Raw genomic sequence first — 11576 nt, forward strand, 5'->3', positions numbered from 1 at the left:
GAAAGGTTGTTCCACTAATGCAGCAGTCTGTAACCTTTACTCTCAAAGAAACCATCTTGTATCAAGCATGCATATTTAGCCGGCATGTGGCTGTTAAATTAAACTGCCCTCCACACAAATAAAATCTTCATTTTCTCCAAGAATGGTATTTTAGTTGATTTAGTCATCTTACCAGGGAATCAAAACTTTAGGTTAACCACTGGTGCAACTAAGGTTGATGGTCTGTAGATGATGCAGGAGGTGCAGTAGGAAGGTGGCAGAGTTATTGCATTGATGTGTTTAATTTTTAGGTTGACAAATTGTTGTATGATGATTTTATTTGGTGTCAATATCATTACTCATTAATACTATCTGTAAAAAAATAACTATTGTTTATCTTTATATTTTGTAAAGCTATTGAGAGCCATTGCAAAAGAGTGAAAGAGCCACATGTCGCACACCCCTGCAATAATCTAAGCGAGAAGAAGTGAACACGTTAATAACCATTATCATTTGTGTGACAGCTGTGACACCAATTCTGAAGACTCAAGTTTACAGTATCAATAGTAATAGTAATTACTGTCTCAGCGTTTTTTTTTTATTTATTGTCATTGTCTTGTTTCTTTTGTTTCAAATGGCACATCCTTTCAGACTCTTCTTCTCTTTCTTCTGTCTACTTTTCTGACCTGTGTATATCATAATGAATATAGAGTGCTCCATTGATCTGTTCGAGTCGTGGGTAAAATCTTTACAATGTTTCATCGAATAAATAAAAGGATTCAATCAAATTTACCCGATTCATACTTTTGATGGCTGGACCTGATATGAAATCAAGGTGAGATTGAATTACTTACGTTTACACATGTCCAGGCATTCTAGAATGTTCTACCCACGCCACACCACCAGGGGGAGCTAATTTTCCAAAAGTTCCTTTAAGGCTTCCTGTCTGCGTAGATCCTTCCAATCCTGATGCAGCCATAGTCACATAAATGCCTATATGCTAATAGTACAGTAATCTATACAGTGCATTTGGGTCTGTTGACCCCAAAATCAGACAAGGAATTGGGAAAGACTGGAAACAGAAGAGTAAGTGCAAGGGCACTTCCACACTAACTTTCAAGGTGTGTATCTTTGAGTTTATTTCTCAATGTTTGCATAATTGTGTGTAACATAACAGTAGATGGCAAGTGGACAGCTGTCGAGGGAGGAGGCTTTGGCATGTGAGGGCTGCAGGCATGCGTGCCATGTCATGCTCTTCTGCAACACAAACTCCAAGCTGTTTGGGAAAATTCCTATCAGACATATTCCATTGGTAAGGTGTGTGTGTGTGTGTGTGTGTGTGTGTGTGTGTGTGTGTGTGTTTCTGACAGCCTCTGTCACCTATTACAGATGCAGATGCGCTTTGATGGTCTCTTGGGTTTCTCTGGCGGGTAAGTCTCTGATTTGTCTGAAATTGGTTAAAACCCCCCCCAAAAAAAGGTTAAACCTAAAAAGTTGCAAATATTGGCTTGTCGTAAACCAGTGAATCTCAAGACTTTCCTTCACCCTAATTCTCCGTCATGAATTTTTACAATACATTAAAAGCATTTTTATCAAAAGCTAACGCAGAGAATCTTTTTTGATTTGAAGAATAATTAAACCCCAAACCACTTTTTTTCTGCTGAATACATATGTATTTGGGTATGAAGTAGTGTTGTTGATTCTAATCCAACTATTGACATTTTAGTCAAAGTATTTCAAATTGATGTATTTCAATGTAAAAATGTAAGAGTGACTGCCCTCTATGGGTTAAAAGTCCACCTATCTTGCTTTGGATTTTTAGTTGGTGACGCTTCGGTCGCTTCTTGCATCACAAACTCGCACTGTTGGCCCCGCCCCTCCTATAAAAACCTGTAGGAGGGACTTGTACTTCCTCCTTTCTTCTATAAAGAGCTAATTCAGCTCCAATTAGAGCTGGGCCATTTGCCCATGCGTTACCTAGGATATGCTATAGTGTCTGGAAAGTTGTGTGTGAGTGTCGCACTGGGATTGTGTGCTTGTGTTTGTAAGAGTGTTGTGCACAGTCCAGCTGCTGGAGCAAAACAAAGATGTGCTTTTTGACAGTGTGAAAAGTGGACTTAAAGGTATAGTTTTGCAGCATTCCTCTGTTTGCAGCGTTTTCCACTGCCGCGCACCATATAAAGGCACTCATAGGTGACGACTGCGCTGCTTACAACTTCACAGCAGAGATCCTGGAGAGTCACACGGAATATAGTATAAAGTTTATATCAGTTGTCTGCACGCTTTAGGCAATAAATAACACATTAAAATAAATTTACAAAACCCTTTAAAGAAAGCCTTAAATGACTAATTGTTGTCACTTGTCTGTGTTTATTATGTCTTTAGCCAATTTGACCCATACTTCATCATATTACTGATTCAATTTAGGGTATACTTTAGATTTTAAAAGCATGAATGATTCACAGCTGTGTTCCCTAGGTCCAATACATCATTGGCCCTGACTGACTCTTTGTACGCTCAGATCTGAGCGCACAAAGAGTCAGGCAGTAAGAATCTTTACATTCAGTATATAGGTGAATTTTATGAGCTGACGTGTTTGACTCAATGAGCGGTAGGACAAAACAATGGACTATAGTCTGTAATGGACTATTTTCTGTGGTCAGAAAAGGTTAGAAGGACAAGAAAGTGACTTAGGAGCTCAGGTGAGTCACTTACACTGTGCAGTTTATTGGCCGCAGACAGTGACAAGAGTGTGTGGATAGTCAGAAAACGCCGGTATGGTTTCCCCCGTCTCACCATTGCCCTCTCTTTCCCACCTTATTATTATTTCAAACATTTTTCTGAGGGATTAAGTAAATACTGTACCTTGAACAAAATGATCATAAGAGATTCTTGTGTGCCTGATGGTCTCGAAGTTATTCCTGTGGATCCTGGCTATCCATGTTTCCCTCCTCTGCCGATGGTCCCTGGTTAACTAGTACCTTGGGTACTAAATAAAAGCTCCATTTGACATCTTTGCTCTGTCTGCTGTGACAGCTGTGAATGGCACAGGTGTTAAATATTGTCCGATTTGTCTGTATGCGTACTGGAGTAGCCGGGCACCGCGCGTTTGCTAGCATAGACATTATATACAGATATGTTTGTGTTTGCTTCCTCTTAAACATGGAGCTGGCACCCTCACATGTGACATCAGTGAATATTATCTATAACCATGGGATTTTCCTTTATCCTGAGGTGTAATTTGCATCAAACTATATCAGTTTTTAAAGAAGCTTCTTATTTACAGCTAAAGAAGGTCTAGAGACTATTGTAATGTACATATTGTTGCTTAACTATTTATCTGATACTAACATTTTTCCTCCTCCTTTATCCACATTTAAGCTTTGTAAACCTTTCAAAGGAGAGCCTGGAGGAGGGGCTTCGCAGGGAATTGTCAGAGGAGCTGGGTGTGGATATAACGATATCTGAAGAACATCACGTTGATGCCTGCTTCTCCCCTACTTCGTCTTTGTCCTCATCTTCCCGTCTAATCCTTCATTTCTATGTGAAGAAAATGGAGGAGGAAGAGATCAGGAAGGTGGAGCAAATGGCTTCATCTACAGCTGCCGATCACGGACAAGAGGTGCTAAATCCCTTTAGAGTGACTACTGCCCATGTTTCACCAGTTTCATGCTTTGTTTATTTCCACTGTTCTCTCAGGTGTTAGGGATGGTCAGAGTCCCACTTTACACCCTGAAGGATGGCAGTGGCCTGGCAACATTCCTCTCGCACTCTTTTGTTGGTAATGCTCGTTCCCAGCTGATAAACTCTCTGCAACGCTTTAACCTGGTCCCTCCCCAGGAGTTGCACAAAGCTCTCTCACGTGCTATGGAGATTAATTCACAAACAGCCATGAACCTACAAGTAGTGATGACTTAAGGTTTGACCCTTACTAATGCAAAGCTCTTTCTCTCTTTCCCTCTCTCTCACGCTGCTAATGTTGAAGTTTAAATAAAATGTATTATTGTTAACCTGAAATAATCCTTAAACACTACTCCTACTCTCATTAGTAGTGAACTAAGTTGTCATTAAATATCAATAATGATGACCCACATTAACAAATAATTAGTATACTTCATTTTAGGATCATTTTACTACACCAAAATATGCCTAAGCAACAGAGCTGGTTCAAACAGTAATTTTCATCATGACATGTTCACTGCATAATTATTCATCTGCCTCATGCTCTGACCCCAAGTTTTGTAAGAACTTGTACAGATTTTTCTATTCTGGCAAAATTAGTTGCAAAAATGTACAAATGTGAATAAAGATTAAATATATTTTTCAGAATAAATAAAGTGTTTATTCTAATTAACATAGCTCTGGGAATGGGAGTGTATAATACAAAAAGTGTAAGGCCGAAAGTAGGTCTCGCTACATTAAAAAAAATAAAAATAAAAATAAATAAAAAGCAAGCGCCAAACAAACTCAAAACAAGTCTCACACACCAAATACGGTGCTTAAATTAGGTAAGCTTACCTGCCAATTGCCCCTCTTAAATATTAATATTGTCACTTGGTTTGATTTAACTTTGAACAAATTATTTCACATCTTTCCCTATGTGAGTGCTGAGGGCTAAAGATTCTTTCCCAATACTCATCAGACAGTCAATCTTTTCACGGTTCCCTCCTTAACACAGTGAATTGAGCTGTTCTTCACTTGACTGCACCCTAATAGGGCTGATCCAGGTTCTTTGTTTCTTTTTTTATTTAGAGACTGCAACATTTGTTCCCCCTACTTCTGTGTCTTAAGAAAAGGTACCTAAATGACAACCCATGTGCACAGTTTATGGAAGCCATAGTAAGGACATCAACTTTGAGTGCTGGGACAGTTGATAAACTCTTGGATGAGTTTGATACAGAAGTCTGTAAATGTCATAGATGCGGTAACTCCAATCAAAACTACAAGAAAACCAAACACACAGAAAACACCTTGGAGGAAGACTGAGATAATGCAGAATTTGGAATTTGATTGTAGAAGAGCCGACCTAGACCTGTATAAATTAGTCTGCGTAAATTCAATGATGGATGGTTCAAAGCAAGGCATCTTGTCTGAAATTATTGCTAAAAATGTCAACAACTCACAAGTTGTTTTCTGTAATTTAAAAGCCCACCCACCTTTCAGGCACCTTACCAAAATCTCTGAAATTAGTTGCTGTGAAACCTCTGTTAAAAAAGAGAACGCTGGATGCTTCCGTAATGGCTAACTATAGACAAATCAGCCTTCCTTTAATGGCCAAGATCATTGAGAAGGTGGTCTTCAACCAACTGAGTCAATTCTTAACCTTCAAAAGAATATTTGATAAATTTAAGTCAGGTTTTTATTCTCATCACAGCATAGAAACAACTCTTATGCTAAATGACATAAGGTTGAACACTGATTCAGGACGTTTCTGTTTAATGAAAAAGTACTGCAATGGTTTAAGTCCTACTTGGAAGAGTGAAGTTATTTTGTAAGTACTGGAAACATTGAATCTGACATATTAACAATGTCCTGTGGGGTTCCTCAGGGTTCTGTTCTTGGACCACTACTGTTCAGCCTTTATACACATCCTTGAGGACAAATGTTACAGAGCTGTAGAGTACGTTGAGTCTGGCTCTTTAAAAGCTAAAGATCAAGTCCGAAACCTATGTAGTGGATACAGTTGGTATCCTGTGTCACAGATATGACACACCTCACTTTAGAGAGAAGGCCTCCAAACCAGTGTTAATTTCGTTGACTAAATATATTTGTCGTTATTTTCGTCACAAATATATTTTTACGGACGAAAACAAAACAAAAACTAGAAAAGAAGTCATTGAGACTAAAACTATGACTAAATTGATTGACATTTTGCTAACGTTTTTTGCTGTTTGGCTCTCATTGGCTCGACCTGTCACTACCTAATCTTTACACAGAGTGGATCTTTTCAGATCATTTCAACGCATGCGTAAAAGGCGTCTACCTCCGGTCGGCCTATTTTACAAAAGTTTGTGTACTATTTAAAAGGTGGAAACCCTGGTATTTAAAAAAAAAAAAAATTGAGTTGCAAATTAATACTTATTGCACATTTTTTGTAGCTGCCGTCAGAGATTCTCTCATAAAATGCAATTCATAGTTTTCATATTCAGTTAAAAGATAATACATTTCATATTTACAGTATGTGTTAGTATTTCAGATAGATATTCAATAAATAAGTAATAATGAAACTAATTCATGTAGATGCAATTCATTCATTTGGTTAAAGTTACAGAGAGACACAAGGGGAAAACCTATTTATTGTTCCGCTTTATTGCGTTGCTGGGGGTAATAAGTAGCTGTAGCACACCAGAGCAGCACAAGGTGATGGAGAGCCTACATGAAGTGTCTGGAAGAACCTGATAAAAGGACATTTAAAGTTGTCATTTAAGAAGACTTCAGCTTTATTCCCTTGGAGTTGATGCGGCCAGTGAGGTATTTTATTTGTGAAATGTGTAATATGTGTCTTTTCATGAGTTAATTGAAGATTTGTACTTCATTTGCATTGTTCAGACAGCATGGAATTTGACATGTAAAATACATGTTAATAAATGGCTGTTTAATACCCAAGAACAAAGTTGAGCCTTGATTCAACTCAGAGTGAGTATCAGTCAGAACTCAGCCTGCTTTGTGCTGGGGAAGAGGAGAGCAGAGCCTGCTGCAGCTGCGGAGCCGGTGTAGGCAACAAGCAGCTTGTTAAGGGTTGACGCCACTGTCTAGCATCAGCGGAAAGACGACTGCATACACGGACTATTCAAACCAGAGGCAACCAGGGTCCAAGAGTACAGTGTGGTTGAACTATAGCTAAGTGACACATTTAAAACAAGTTGAATGTGAAGAAGTGGATTAACCTACTGACTTTAAAGGGACACTATAAGTGCTTAACGGGATAACCTGTTGTGGTCTAAAGTACAAGTTTAAGCTGAAGAAATTGCTTGTTTGATGCAAAGCGACTGTTATTAAGCCTAATATACGTGTTTTGACAATTTAAACAGTACATCAAGGTATTTAAAGAGCAAGTCTTATAATTTTGTTTGACATTCAAGTTATTTTCTGTTCATTTTGTTTGTAACAAGTGAAAAAAGATTTATTAATTTGTTTTTATTAATGGTGTTTTTAACACGCATTTAAATTCATTTTAAAAGAGGGAGAAATCATTTAAATTCAAAAGGGCCTTTAAAGAGTGATGTTTAAGTTGTATTAAAGCCACACATTACTTACCTAAAAGTAATTTAAGTTAAAGTTAAGTAATTAAGTCTAAAGGGAGTACACAAGACAAATACTGACTTGTTAAGCCAGGGAAACCATGACATTGAAGCTGTGGAAAAAAGGTCTGGAACAAGAACATGTAGACAAGTCCACAAGAGGCAAACACAAGTCAAGCTGCTAAAGAAGAGAGCTTGAGGAAAAGCACAAGACCAAGAAAACCAACTGAGAAAGACCAAGTGCTGCATGAAGAAAAGGTGAATTGGCTTCAAGCTCGCTTCAAAGTCAGTTAGGAAAAATTGCAGGTAAACAAGTTAAAAGAGCACTCAATGCACCTGTTAGCTCAAGGTTACACGACCACATTGTTCAAATCTGGTATACCTCTGGAGAGGTTAAACATGCCTACGAAGAGCTACGTGTGCTAGATATGAAACTCCTGATGGAGACACTCGCCAGAGAGTGGACGTGTTGCAGTTTCTCAGAAGATCATACAACAAGCACAAGACAATCTTGCAGCAGAAGTAGATGGGAAAAATATAGAAAATAAATCAGTATGCTGGAGTGAGGTTGGTTCCACATTCACTTCCGCAGTCTCTCAAAAAACAAAGCCCTCAAGTAGTGAACGTTCAAGCCGCTCAAGCAAGATGTCTGTCATAAGGCGAGAAGCAGCAGCAGAACTTGCAGCAACTGAAGCCACTCTAAAGGCGATGGAAGGAATGGAACATGAAAGAAAAGAACTTGAAAATCTTGAATTGGAGAATGCTGAAAATCAAAAAGCAATAGAGCAAAAGAGAAGAAAACTTGAAAGTTTAGAAACTGTAAAGCAAATGAATGCTGCCAAGGCACGACTTAAAGTGTATGAACAAGAAAGCCACTCAGATAAAGAAATATCCGACTTCCTGCGTGAAAAGTGCAAATCAAGAAAGACCACATCAAAGCCAGTAAGCCATCCTGAACCTAAGATTGTACTTCCAAACCTCAATCCAAGTGCATAGCAATTTGCTATACCACAAGACATCACAAGAGGGCAGCCTAAAAGCAATGACACACATGAAGATGGAACACTAGCACTAGCTAAAGCTTTAGCAGAGTCCATCAACAATAGCCTTCTACCAGTTCCAGAACCCGCAGTTTTCAATGGCGATCCTATGAAGTATAGAGATTGGAAAATGTTGTTTCAACTGCTAATAGAAAGAAAGAACATCCCAGTGGGTGAAAAGATCTACCACCTATGAAAGCAAGAAAGGCTGTTCAGAGTTATTTTCTGTTGGAAACAGATACGCATACAACGCAGCTTGGTGCACTCTGAAGAAAAAATATGGAAGTTCATTTGTAATTGCCAAGGCTTTCAGAGATAAGCCTTCATCGTGGCCGAAGACTGGAATGAAAGACAGTGCTGAACTAAGAGAGTTTTCAGACTTTCTCAGAGGTTGTGAAGCAGCACTGTGCCAAATAAAGAGTCTTCAAATCCTAAATGACTGTAGCGAGAACCAGAGAATGCTCAGCAAACTACCTGATAGGCTTACAGCAAGATGGCATAGAAAAGTCATACAGATTGATTGAAGAGGAATGTGGTTCATTTCCAACATTCAGCAACTTTGTTGACTTTGTCACAAGAGAAGCTAAAATAGCGTGCAACCCAGTAACGTCACTGCATGCACTCAAAGCAAATGACTCAGAGAAAGAGAAACCTCAGAAAGCTCGCAGTGTCACAGCAAAGACTTTTGCAAGCAGTGCAGAAGAGAAAACATATACAAAGAAATATGCATTCTGCGAGAGATAAAACCCCAACATTCAGACTTAAGTTCATAGAAAGGACAATAACTGAAAGAGTGAAGTTTGTACAAGCAAACAGACTATGTTTCAGATGTCTCAGCTTTGGACACATCTCCAAGAAATGTGAAAAAAGACGTATTTGTAATACATGCAAGGGAAAACACCCGACATGTTTACATGAAGAACGAGACAAAGAGTCCAGAAAGAATAGGAACAGTGACAAAGAAAGTAAATGGAAACCAAACAAACTAAAGAACAAAGAAAAGAAACATCAAGTGAGGCAATCTCCAACCATGTGATTCAAAGTAATAACTGTGACCTCACGTCCACAATCGTTCAAGTTTGGTTATCCACAACAAGTAATCCAGAACAGGGAATACTGGTCAACGCCCTGCTGGATAGTCAAAGTGACAACATTTGTGCTGCAAGAAAAGGCAGATGTTTGGGACACAAAAGACAATTGTGCAGTTAAAGTTCTCCACTTTGTCATCCAAAGATGAAGTTATTCCAAGTAAAAAGCTTTCAGGGCGTCAAGTCAGAAGCTTCTATTCAACAAAGAGAATCCCTCTACCCATGACATATACAAAAGAGTTCATCTGTGCCAGTCCAAGTCATATTCCCACAGCCAAGACAGCAAGAACATGGCCTCACTTAGAGCACCTAGCTGAAGAGATCACTTCTGAGTGAGATGTTGCTCTGCTCATAGGTTAAAACTGCTCACAAGCACTGGTCCCCAGAGAAGTCGTGTCAAGAAAAGATAATGAGCCCTTCAACCAAAGAACAGATCTTGGCTGGACAATAGTCAGAGGTGTCGATCCTTGTGTCGACTATGGAGATGCTATTGGATGCAGCCACAGGATCATTGTCAAGGAAGTGACACCCACTCCACCATCGGATCAGTTGTCAAAGGAAGTGCACTACATCTGTCGCACCTAAGTCAACGAAGTAGTCACACCTTGAGATGTGATCAAAATGCTAGAGTGTGATTTCAATGAAAAGAAAGTAGAAGACTTCATTTCAATAATGGGGTAGGTAAAAATGCAAGAAATTGTGAGCTACCTTTGCCATTTAAAGAGAACAGACCAAGTCTACTGAACAAGAGCTGTGCAGAACACCGACTCAAATGCCTGAAGAAAAGATTTGAAAGAGACAAACAACATCATAAAGACAACGAAGCAAGTTTGTACGGTTTTGCGGCACACCGCATCCAATGTATCAAAGAAAGTACTAAATTAACACAGTGGAAGTGTGTAACATCAGAAGACAATCCTGTTGACTGTGTCTTGAGGACTAACAGCCAAAAACCTCATTGCTTCCAAATGATTTGGTCGACCAACTTTTCTCTGGCAAGAAGAGCTTCCCAGTGAAGAGATTAAGGTGGGAGAACTTGATGCAGAAGACCCAGATACACAAAGCTGTTGTACACCACACGTTAACAAAGGTGGATTCTCCAGCCGAACGTTTTCTAAAACTCCAGCGGGATAAGACTAGTCAAAGCAAGGCTCATCAGATAGACCAGCCACCTCCCTCTCCAGACATCACTCAAACCTTAACCTTTCTTGATCCCAGGGATGTTTCAGTGAGAAGGCTGCAGTGGAAGTCTGCAGCCAGGACCTCTTGAATTTACAGGGGCAAAATTAAAGTGGTTAACTTCTTGAATAAGCCTACATTCTGCATGAACTCATCATTTAGTAACCCCGTAAGTTGAGCATTTAAACCGTAAAAGCAGCGCTGTAAATTATAACTGCTGTAAACATACGGCCAGAGAAGAAGTGATCAGACCTCTCTCCCGTCACCTACAGCCAGGTCAGACAGACACACACACACACGTCTGGTCATGGAGTCACTGGAGCGATGGAGTGAAAAGCACCACTATAATCATGGGCGATTGAAGTGACTGCAGTCGCTAGTCGCGTTCGGTGTGAACACACCCTGAGCCTTACGTCATAATTTTTAATTAGCCACGGTAATACTGTATCATTCTGGATTTCCTCTTCACCAATGCAATGTAAACTCTCTGGTGACGGATCAAAGATAGCTGGCAGCGACTTAGCCCTTTTCACTGGTGTGGCGTGCAAGACCCATCTAAAAACGGGTGAGGTTGAATTCAATATTTATAAATCCCACTTCAACCAATGGGAAGCCAGTGGAAATTTTGCCAAGGGAAATATTTAAATTAAGATGGAAATAAAAAAGGCACTCAGGTTTGTGTTACAAATGTAGCATGAGATATGGTTCCTGGTACAAAATTCATTTATTTTATTCTTTTACAAAATGCTATTAAAAAAACATTTACTGTTAAGAACACAATTTATCTAGAGCTATCACAGAGAAGAGCAAGCACCAACATCAGAGTGGGAAACCCCGTGCTGTAAACAAACCAGGTGTTCAATGTGTAAAGAAAAAAGTGAATTATTCCAGAAATAATTCTGTTACCTGCACTGGTGCAGCAGTGAGATACAGTGATCTAGTGGGAGAATACCAGGAAGTGAGCGAAGTGTCAAGGCTCAAACGCACTTGGGCGGACTCCGTGTGGACTGCCCGCACGCCTCAGAACTCACATAGTTGGGCACACTGCC

At 39.5% G+C, this 11576-nt stretch overlaps 1 protein-coding gene across 4 annotated transcripts; it reads left to right on the forward strand.

Moving 5' to 3' along the window:
- The first annotated feature begins 925 nt into the window (after nucleotides 1-925).
- Nucleotides 926-6371, forward strand: LOC114467230 (U8 snoRNA-decapping enzyme). 4 transcript variants are annotated; one of them, XM_028453394.1, is made up of 6 exons: nucleotides 926-1065; nucleotides 1157-1291; nucleotides 1369-1409; nucleotides 3361-3601; nucleotides 3679-3898; nucleotides 4732-6371. In XM_028453394.1, the coding sequence occupies exons 2-5, from the start codon at nucleotides 1160-1162 to the stop codon at nucleotides 3895-3897; spliced, it is 633 nt and encodes a 210-aa protein (XP_028309195.1). In that variant the 5' UTR covers nucleotides 926-1065; nucleotides 1157-1159; the 3' UTR covers nucleotide 3898; nucleotides 4732-6371. The 4 variants fall into 4 exon arrangements, with proteins under 4 accessions (XP_028309195.1, XP_028309194.1, XP_028309197.1 ...); XM_028453393.1 differs by lacking the exon at nucleotides 4732-6371 and having other exon boundaries at nucleotides 3679-3989; XM_028453396.1 differs by lacking the exons at nucleotides 1157-1291; nucleotides 4732-6371 and having other exon boundaries at nucleotides 929-1100; nucleotides 1350-1409; nucleotides 3679-3989.
- The last annotated feature ends 5205 nt before the right edge of the window (nucleotides 6372-11576 follow it).

The sequence above is a fragment of the Gouania willdenowi genome, chromosome 7 (assembly GCF_900634775.1).
Source record: "Gouania willdenowi chromosome 7, fGouWil2.1, whole genome shotgun sequence".
Classification (NCBI taxonomy): domain Eukaryota; kingdom Metazoa; phylum Chordata; class Actinopteri; order Blenniiformes; family Gobiesocidae; genus Gouania; species Gouania willdenowi.

Excerpts from the sequence above, each read along its gene's own strand:
- LOC114467230 (XM_028453394.1), top strand. The coding sequence starts at position 1,160 with ATGGCAAGTGGACAGCTGTCGAGGGAGGAGGCTTTGGCATGTGAGGGC. Across the intron at positions 1,410-3,360 it reads CTCTTGGGTTTCTCTGGCGG|CTTTGTAAACCTTTCAAAGG; the intron begins GTAAGTCTCTGA and ends TCCACATTTAAG. Across the intron at positions 3,602-3,678 it reads CTGCCGATCACGGACAAGAG|GTGTTAGGGATGGTCAGAGT; the intron begins GTGCTAAATCCC and ends CTGTTCTCTCAG.